The sequence below is a fragment of the Alligator sinensis genome, unplaced genomic scaffold, assembly GCF_000455745.1.
Source record: "Alligator sinensis unplaced genomic scaffold, ASM45574v1 scaffold1051_1, whole genome shotgun sequence".
NCBI lineage: Eukaryota > Metazoa > Chordata > Crocodylia > Alligatoridae > Alligator > Alligator sinensis.
In genome coordinates, this window is record NW_005842473.1 from 673101 (window position 1) to 683269 (window position 10169).

Here is a 10169-nt window from a genome sequence, read left to right on the forward strand (position 1 = left end):
AGTGCGGGATCGGGCCCTGCTTGACTGACTGCAAAGCACCCTGGGCCCAGGGCCTGGGACCCCCGGGACTCCCCGGCACTTCTGACCCCGTCCCCTTGGTGCCTTTCATCCTCCCCCAGTACCTGTGCCCCTCAGCTGGTGCCTTTCATTGTGACACACCGCCCCCCCACCTTTAACCCTCCACAGACCTTCAGACCCGGTACTTATGACCCCCCTCCCCGTTCCTGTCACTCCCCCCAGTAGCTGCTGCCATCCCCTGGTGCCTGTCACCCTCATCCCTGGTACCTGCGACCCTCAACCCCTGTTCCTGTCACCTGCCCCCTCCCCGTCCCTGTGACCCTCAGCCCTGATACTTGTGACCCTCCCCGGTACCTGTCGTCCTGACCCCCAATACCTGTCGCCCTGACCCCCCAGTGCTGCGCAGCCCAGCCCTGCATGCTGGTAGCTCTCCCCCCAATCCTTCCCCAGCCGAGGGCAAGGGGTGGTCTCTGCTGCAGGGCCCCCCATAAGAAATGAGATCTCCCCCTCGTAAGATTTGAAAATCATAACCGGGGGGGGGGGCTCTGTTTTTATTAGCCTTTTACAAAGACTGTGATGGGCAGCTCAATTTTTTTTGTAGATCCCACCCCTCCAAGAGTCAAGGTGCAATTCAAACCTTGGTAGTCCCCACCACTTAAAACTAAGGAGGGGCAATTATTTGGGCCTGAGGGCCACTTCAGGAGTTTTGGGGAGCAGCTGCAGGTCAGCCCCTGCCCTCTGCCAGTAGCTCACCAAGACTCTCAAAATGGCTCTGCCCCAGGTCCTGCACTGTCACCACCCCGTGATCCCACCCTGCGAGCCCCTCTCGTCACCTGTCCTGTTCCTGGATGCTGCTCCCTGCTGCCCATAGCCGCATCCCGTCCACTTAGCTATGCGCCATACCTGCATACATCCTGCCTCTGGTGGTGGGTGCGAGGCAGACAGGAAGGGGTTCCTGGCAGCAGAGCTGGGTCTGGCAGTGGTGGCAGCTGGAAGGAGCCACTGCCTTTGTGGCAGCTACCAGGAAATGAGTCTGGCCACCATGCCACCCCAGCACCACTGTGCACCCAGGGGTGGTGAGACTGGCCACATGTGCCACAGCTTGGGCTGCCCCCCCATACCTGGGCTGAGACCTGCTAAGGGACCTGCTGCAGCCTGGACAAAATCCCTCGGCTGGCCAGATTCAGCCCATGGGCTGTATTGTGCCCCTCCCTTGGTTTAGACATTGGACAGTCCTGGCTATCAACATTTTAAGTTGAGTGTTGCTCCAAGTAGCCCCTCTTGCCTACGTGCGACTATAAGCATACATTGTGGACTGACAAAACACAGAGAAGGTATGAGTATGAACATCATAGGAGAAAAATGTAAGTGTGCTATGTGGACCAAACCAGAGCCACAGCTGATGAGATGTCTACAAAATAACAGAAAAAATGAGTGGACTAAACATCTGACACTTTGTAACAGTCAATGATAGTCTGGGTGTTTTGGAGAGCAGTATGCAGCAGGCAGAACAGCTGGGCTTTGTTCCTGGCTCTGCCACTGATGGTTGGGATCTTGGATGAGTTACAAGTCCCACAGTTTACCCATTTATAACTGGGAATAATAAAACTTGGTTGCCGCAGGGTGGGTTGTATAAGGGATAATCAGTTGAAAAGGTTGCAAGATCATCAGAAAAAAAAACGTAAAGGCATACTGTGTTGTTAAGCTTATGTAACTATGTAATATGGAAATACATTAAAATACATGGATATTAGAATGTATGGCAATATGCATTCAGCATATAAAGCCCCTATTAGAATAACTTCTCTTGTGGTAAGAGAAAGGTCAGCATGAATGCATTTCCAGCTGAAGTCAGGCTGCCATAAAGGAAGAAAACATTGCTAAGAGAAGCCATGTCTGAGCTTCTTCCCCACTCCGCTGATCATGGCCTTGAAGTGCTGTGTTCAAACAGGTGGAAGAAATTCCATGGCAAATGGCAGTGCTACAGTATAGCCATATTTCCTATCTAGACATTTTTATCCCACCTTGCTTGAAATTTCCATGTTTTTGTTTCTTTTTGAGACGTACATTTGAGATAAACACTTAAGCCTAATTCAGTCTTTCTATAAGAAGGTGTAGTTCTGCTGAAGAAAATGCAGTTGTAGACTTCAAGGCTTAGAAACAAAAACAGGAATAGAGGGGTACTCCTGGACCACTGAGCCCAGTCTCCTGCTATTGTAGGCAACCATGTCATATAATCCTTTTCATAAACTGATAAAGCCCTATCTAGGTCAGGTTTATAACTTGTAATTGAAATGCTAGCTCTGTTGGTGAAGGGCGCCTCTGTTGACAATTTTTTAAATCTCTGGATTAGAAAATACACAGGTTAGATAAACATTTGTGCAGGTTAGACAAAGATTTGTCTAGAATGATTAGATAGGGATGATCCTGTCTTGGGCATGGGGTTGGACTAGATGACCTCCCAAGGTCCCTTCCAGCCCCATTTTTCTCTGATTCAGCGATACTCCCTGGTTACACTATTTAGATTGAAGGATACCAAGTCAACAACCTGAGGATTTTACTTCTAACTTTTAAAATTTCCCTCAAACTTACTGTGAGTTTGATTTTGCTTTATTTGGTTGAAACCAGCATCAAGAATGAATGCAATCTGGGTCACTTGCACAAGCCTTATTTAAAAAAAAAAATGACAAAGGTAATTTAAATATAGTCATCTATTTATCTGTTGCTGCTACGTGTTTTCTGTTCCCTAGTACCTGTGCAAGGATTCAGACAGTGGTACCAGTATTATTTTCCTATTTTAAGGGGTTTCATTCTTTCTAGTGATAAGTGACCCTCAAACTATTCAGAGACCCAGGGCCCAACCCAGCTCCCACAACAGCTGATGCAAAGAACTTGGACTAAGCAAAGAGACAATTACTTTACCTTATGAAAATTTCTAAAGACTTCCCCAAGCCTTGGCTGGCAGGTCAGCAGAGACTGTACCTTACAAAAGAGTGCAGAAAGGGAAGACATTGTCCCTGGAGCAGAATACTTAATTCTTTATTCATGGCAAAACAGTTCTGCAGTACTATTCATTCTGAACTGTCCCATGACATAGCCTAGCCTTATATGCTTGAATAAATCTCCTCGGAAACCATCTTGTTAGCAGCTGGATCTTGATCACATCTGTTAACTATATGCTTATATTGAACATAATCACACACAAAGTCATTTTCCTTTAAACACTTGGAGATTAGTATTTAAAAGTGCTGTTATGGCAATTATAGCAGAGTGTGGTGGTGCTGGAATGCAGGATACAGGAACATGATACCAAGTGTTGTAACAGCCTTTTACAATAGGAGAGAAGTTATCTTTATCACATTGGGATTAAATCATCTTGATCAAATGTTCTTTTTTAACAGCAATGTATGGTAATGTGTTGAATTTAAGTTTGGTTTATGCATAGAAGTTTGGTTTATGCATAGATTTTATTTTCACTGTGGAGTTAAGTTAAAGTTGCTAGTTTTTGTTCACACAACCAGATTAATTATTTCAGATACTGAACATTATTATTCTTTGTATTTAATGACAACTAAAATGCATGTATACAAACCAAAGAGTTTTAAAGTCTAGATAGCCAATTCTGTAAACCTTTACTCTCATGAGAAAGAATAATTGTAATGAGGGATGTCATTAAACCACATCAGGCAGAGAACTGTCCTCTGCTGTGATGTGTAAGGAAAGTTGACAACAGTTAGGCTGGCATCATAACCCAGCAGCAGCCTATCATGGTGAACAATCCTTTCCCATACTTCCCTAACTGGCTGTAGCCATTTATTGTGTCATCCTTTTCTTAGGTTGTAAGCTAAGATTGGCACATAACTAGTGCACTATAGTAATACAAATAATCAAAAGCACTAAATAATAATCAAGGTACAACAACAGTATGAAGTCTTCTCTGTATTTTTCCTAATAAAGAGATTACAGCTGAAATATTGCCTGTATTTACTTCTTGGCTCAGGAGTTCAGGGGTTATATGAGCAAAAAATTGATCCTTATAGCATGCATGTTAGAATCAATGATTCCCTCTCATATGTACTTTACATCTATTCAAACCCACAGCATCAAAATGAAACCGTTTAAAATGCTGGCCTCATGATCTTTACAGATACATTGTCCAAATAAGGAAGATATTATTGTTTGCAGTTTAGTTTTTTCTAATACCAATGTTTCTATTGTCTTCTTATTTCTTCCATTAGCCCTTCTGGTTGGGCTGTTGCAACTGTGAAAGGCTGACCTGACTGTTCTCATTTGTTATTGCAGCATATAAACCTATCAACATATGTTATGCTGCAACTGAAGGAGGCATGAAAATTTAATGATTTGCTTTATTTATAGGACTCTGCATGGTGAAGATGCCCAACCATGGAAAACACGTTGAAATAGTGGTCCAGCAGCTTAACAAATTTAATCCTGAAAATCAGAGTATGGATCATTTTTTGGATGAGTCGACTAAGGTTTTGCAGGTACATTAAATGCCAATTTGCCCTATATGACTTTCAGAGTTCTGGTGTGAGTTTGCAGATGAAAACTGTCTTTTGTTCTAATGCAGCTTTTTGAAACGCATGGAATTTTCTTATGTATTTTATAATGTTCACCTCTAATTAGAGTGACTAGATCTTCAAACCCCAAACTAGGGCAACTGTCTTAAAGATATCACTAGTTTCAAGGAGCTGAGGGTCAGAGGGTTTGGACAAAACATTACTTTGGATGTTAAATGATGATAGATTGTATTTTATGCTCTTGGAGCTGAAGATGATACTAGTGGTTGAGAGGTAGTGAGATAGTCTTTCAGTCACACAAATCCTAAGTGAAAAGAGAAGACTGCTTGTGTGAGAGGGATGATGATTGACAGATTAAGTCACATGGGACAGTTTCATGGTCAGGAGCATCTGGCATGTCATCTTGGGTTGCAATGAGAACTTGCACTTGGTGGATATACCTATCCACCACTTTCCTGTCTATTCTGATCTAGACTTCTTTTGGAAATCTCTGGCTCCCATTTTCAATACTACTTCCATGTTGGGCAAAATGTGCCACCTGCCAGACAGCCTTCTACTTCCCTATTGTTCTGCCTCAGGTTGCAGATTGTACATCTGCTTCAGATTGCATGCCCTCACAGGAAGGGAAGAGGATCAAACAACACAGAGAAGAAGCTAAGGTTATATATAAAAAAAAAATTGTTGCAGCTTCAGAAGAGGAGGGAGCTGCTACTCACAAGCCCAGCGTGCATGAGCCTATAGCAGGTGTGTTCAGTCAGCCTGTGGCCCAGATCCAGCCCCCAGCACCATGTTATCTGGCTTGTGTGGCTCCCCATGGGCCATGGCCCTCCACATTAAATCGCAAGTCCCAATTCCAGTACATGGGGGGTGGGGCAGGGACTGATCCTGGCACATAGGGCCAAAAGGTTGAGTGGGACTGACCTGTAGCAATACATATGAACTAAATGACCCCAATTTTTACTGTGGATGGAGTAGGGTTATGTTAGAATATTGCTACAGACTCACACACCCTAACAGTTACAGCATAATAGCTGCTGTGCATTCCTAAACAGCAGCTCCCCTTCCTTTCAGCTACCTATACCCATTTGTCCATACCCTGAGATTGAGGAAGGCTGTTGTGCCCGACTTCAGCAGTAAGCGAAGAAAATGGTAGACAAGTTGGAGAGAATCTAAACATCCTTTTGGCCAATCCAATTTGAAGAAGATCAGTTGGGATATTACATATTTTCCAGAACCAGAATGCATGGACATCCTATAACACCCAGCACTGCTGTTCTTAATTGGGCAATACTCCAGCTGGCTCAATAAGTGGCAGTTGTTCTCCACAACCAGGCAGCTAAGAAAGTCATTTCCACCTCTGTAAAATCAGTACAAAAATACTGCCATTCTAATCCGAAAGTCTTTGTCACCAAATTTACAGAGGTGTCATATATGACACAGGGTACAGATCTATGGCAATCATGTTCAAGGAGCACTGAGAATAAGTCCAGTAGGTAAGTACAACTAGTTAGTTTTGTTTGTCACTTCATTTGACTACTTAAATATTCAAATGCCTAGTTTCCTAACCCTAGATGTGCTCTGGCATAGGGGCCAAAATTTCCACTATTAGGCTTGCCATGAGTATTGCAGCAAGCTCCTTTTAGCAATCTGGGTGGTAGACATCATGAGGCAAATTGTGCTTTTATTTACACCCAAAGAGGCCCATTTAAATCACTGCCATGCAGTTATACCACTGTAATTGAGAACAGATTTTGGCACTGAAATTGTAGACTGTTAAATTCTTTTCAAGGCATTTACTTCACCTGTGAAATATGTTGTCTCAGATTAATTTTGATGGTAAGCTTCACTTGAGTAACATTAGCTGTTTTCTTCAGATAGCCAAGAGTAATGCAGTTTAAATTATCTAGTCACTACTTTGAAGGAGTTGAAAGAGGATGGAAAGTGTCTGTCAACACCACTGTATAGCTGTTCACACTGATTTAATATCCAGATTATTGTTTCTTAACCCAGAACTTAACCCTCTCAGTAGCCTAGGATGTGTCACCATAGAATCAATGCCTTTGATTACTCACTTCTCAAGAAAAGCTTCCTTGACTTTCATTCTTTTGCTGCAAAAGTCACTCTGATTTTCCTGTCTATATCCTCCCTTTTGTGCACTTTAATTTCCCCCTTTCCCATTAGTACTTCAGCTGTCATCTTGTCCCAAAAATAAGATTCATTTTTATATTTAACCCCTCCCCCCAAAAAACACCCCTCTCAGTAGCCTAGAATGTGTCACCATAGAATCAATGCCTTTGATTACTCACTCCTCAAGAAAAGCTTCCTTGACTTTCATTCTTTTCTTTCCTCTCATTTTGCATAATACGGCTCTGACGAGTAAGAAAAAAAGTATTGCTAGCTCCCACATATGTGATTTCTCCCTGCTCGTATGTTACTTGTCACTGGTACTATTTTATCAATGTCATATAATTCATGAAAATCAGGATTAAAATATCTCCTCCTTTATTTTCAGTTAACCCCAAATTGATATCGTACATGCTCTTTCATTACAAATACATTCTTCCTGTAAGTCAGCATTTAAAGCTTCTGGCTGCTATAATAAGGACTAGTGGAAATCTTACTATGTTTTTAGTTTCCTAGCTTCTCTGGATGTCTTTGTTGCCAGATGTCTTTACTAGGGAAGGAGTGTGGTAAAGATTGGCAGGCAGAAAAACAATAAATTTGCTGAGTGCCTGTTGGCAAATCACTTAATTTCCTTGTGTGTCAGTTTACTCACACTGGGCACAGGAATACTCAGCAAAGAATAAGGCTAGTAGGTAGGTACAACTTGTTGATTCTAATGGAAGTGACAATCTCAACAGAAGATTAGACCATTCAAAATTCTGCATAATTCATATAGAACAGACAAAATTTTGGAATCAGTTATTCAAATGGAATCCAGAACAGTTCAATTTACCTTAAGATTGTTATTCCAGATTTATAATGGTAGGTCTGGGAACAGCATTTGGCCCTGTATTTGTAATGTACTTGTACAATACTGCTGGTACAAACACAATTTTACCTGGTTTAATTGTTTGCTTCTAATTTATATTTCATTGTATTATTCTGCAGTGTACTAGGAAATGCAGAACATGAATGGAACATAAAGTATGCCTTTATTAGATTTACTGCTTTCTACCATATATTCTGGAATCAATGTCATTGCACCAACTTTGCTTTGATAATGATTTAGCCTTGCATCAGCACTTGGAAACATTATTTTAAGAATCATTATTATTATTAATATTATAGTACTTCATAGTACTTATGAACCTTAAGTGTGGATGAGGACTTGATTCTTCTAGGTACTGTAGAAACAAAACAAAGACCATCCATGTCCCAAACTACCAACAATCTAAGTATAAAATAAGCGACAACAGATGGATACAGACAGAAAATACTGAAACACTAGATCACTATATCAGCCTGATAGACAGTTGTATCAGCACAAGTGTGCCCTAAACACTGTCAAGGCTGTAGGGACCATGAGTTTAAAAGGAGAGATTTGAAGAAGAACAGTGGGAGTAAATTGCAGGTATTTCCAGGGCAGTCCTCCCAAGCATAAGCAGCACAATGGGAAGGGGCTTATTTGAAGATGCAACAAATGAACATGGGCCAGTCAGAGATGACATCTCAACAGCGAACAAGAGATTTAAAAAAGTGTACATATATAGAACAGAAACAAGCCTAGAAGGATGTTGACATTGAAGACAAGGAATTTATATTTAACAAAAATCAAGGAGGAGGAACCTAGTGGAAGCAGAGGCGGATTAACGCACAGGCCCATGGGGTGCCTGCCAATCAGGGGCCCCCTGAGTGCTTGTGTTTCCTCTGGAAATGGCAGGTTTCCCCTTGCAGACAGACAGTATTCTAGCAGCCGCACGAATGCACATGGCCAGGAAAAGAGTTAGGCAGACTAGACAGCAGCTCCTTGCAAGTAAGTCTATGGAGGGATAGGGAGAGGGTAGCAGGGGACAAATTGAGGCCTTCATGGTGAGGGAGGGAGTGGGGCAGGGCGGGGGGTGCTGCCCAGCTAGAGCAGTACATGGGATCCAGGGCCGGGCCAGGGAGCAGGACGGAGCCACAGGTGGCTTAACTAGAGGGCGTGGGGGGGTGACTCCCCATCACTGCGTGCACCCCCCAGGGAGGCATGGGGGGGCATGTGTCCCCCTAGATTTGTGTGTAAAGCAAATTCAGGCTGCTTGCTGTGGGCTCAGGGCTCTCAGCTCTGCTGCCTTTGCTGCAGGAGCCCTGCGCTGGCTGTGTTCCCCCTGCCCACCCAGCAGCAATGGGGGTGGCAAGCTGTGCCCCCTGCTGCCAGGCAAGCACGGAACACACAGCCAGCATGGGGCTCCCAGGGCAAAGGCAGCAGGGCGGAGAACCCCAAGCCCACAGCAAAGTAGCCTGCACCTGCCCTCACCCCACTTGGCTTTGCTCCGGTGATGGAGTGGGGAAGGGATGGGCAGCAGGTAGGAGAGGCAGGCATGTACCACCCCACCCGAGTCCCGCCAGGTCCATTCAGCCTTGCCCGCAGGGCACAGAGGCCCTTCCTGCCTTTGGCACTGGCAGCACCAGGAAGGGAAGAGGGCCCTCACCACCACTGGAGTCCAGCTCCCGGGGCCTAGCTGCAGGGGAGGAGTAGCATGATATATGTGTTTATAATGGGGTGTGAGAGGCCTCCAATTTTTTGTTTGCCCAGGGCCCCAAAAAATCTTAATCCACCACTGAGTGGAAGGCTATGAAGAGAACTTCAAGCAATAGGCTAGAAAATCAGTGGAACAATATACTTGGGACAAGATTGTATTTGTTAAGGCCAGAGGAAAAGATATTACTGTAATTGAAACAAAAACATTCATCTAGGCTCTCATCATCTTATTAATCATACGGATAGGAAAGAACATATTTTAGGACATGTTAAGCAAAGAGTATTGCTAAGGTATAGACATAGCATGGATTTTCATAGATTTCATAGACATTTGGGCTGTAAGAGACCCCAGAGGATCATCGAGTCCAGCCCCCTGCCCCAGGGGCAGGAAGTTGGCAGGGATCATGGGATCCCAGTAAGATAAACATCCAAGTGTGTCTTGAAGGCGTTCAAAGTGGGTGCTTGAACCACCTCTGGCGGCAGTCTATTCCAAAACTTGGGGGCTTGGACTGGATGCAAGGATACACAGGAAAGCCCAAAATCAAAGATGATGCTCAGGGTCAGGCCTTGAGCCACAAGCAAGGTGCAAGTCCACCCTGTCTGAGAAAGAAAGTAGAAAAACATGGTGTGAAGATTAGGAGTTGGTGTCAGTGCTATTCAGCTGACTAGTAGACATCACAAGCATGTCAGAGAGACAGGCTGCACTTTTATATTCTAGTTTTGGATTCTTACTCTCAGAGATGATGAATCGTGTTATGAAGAGAGGGCTCAATGTGGTCTTCAGGGATAGAATCAGGGAGGCACAACCTGCTTTGCTCTAAGTATCCTTGCCAACCAATCCACAAGAGACATAGGGCCAGCTTTGGGAAGGCCTCTTATCTGCTGTTCTTTAAGATTAGGTGGCAGGAGGGGATTGTATCGCAGGG

General features: G+C 43.9%; 1 protein-coding gene across 3 annotated transcripts in view; it reads left to right on the forward strand.

Moving 5' to 3' along the window:
* The first annotated feature begins 4313 nt into the window (after positions 1 to 4313).
* Positions 4314 to 10169, forward strand: part of CFAP99 (cilia and flagella associated protein 99) — a 110206-nt gene continuing 104350 nt past the window's right edge. The window contains exon 1 of one of the 3 annotated variants that reach the window (XM_025212587.1): positions 4314 to 4523. In XM_025212587.1, coding sequence (XP_025068372.1) covers positions 4404 to 4523 — 120 coding nt within the window. In that variant the 5' untranslated portion in view covers positions 4314 to 4403. The remainder of the gene's footprint in view (positions 4524 to 10169) is intronic. The other 2 variants (XM_025212588.1, XM_014523300.2) reach the window with 2 other exon arrangements.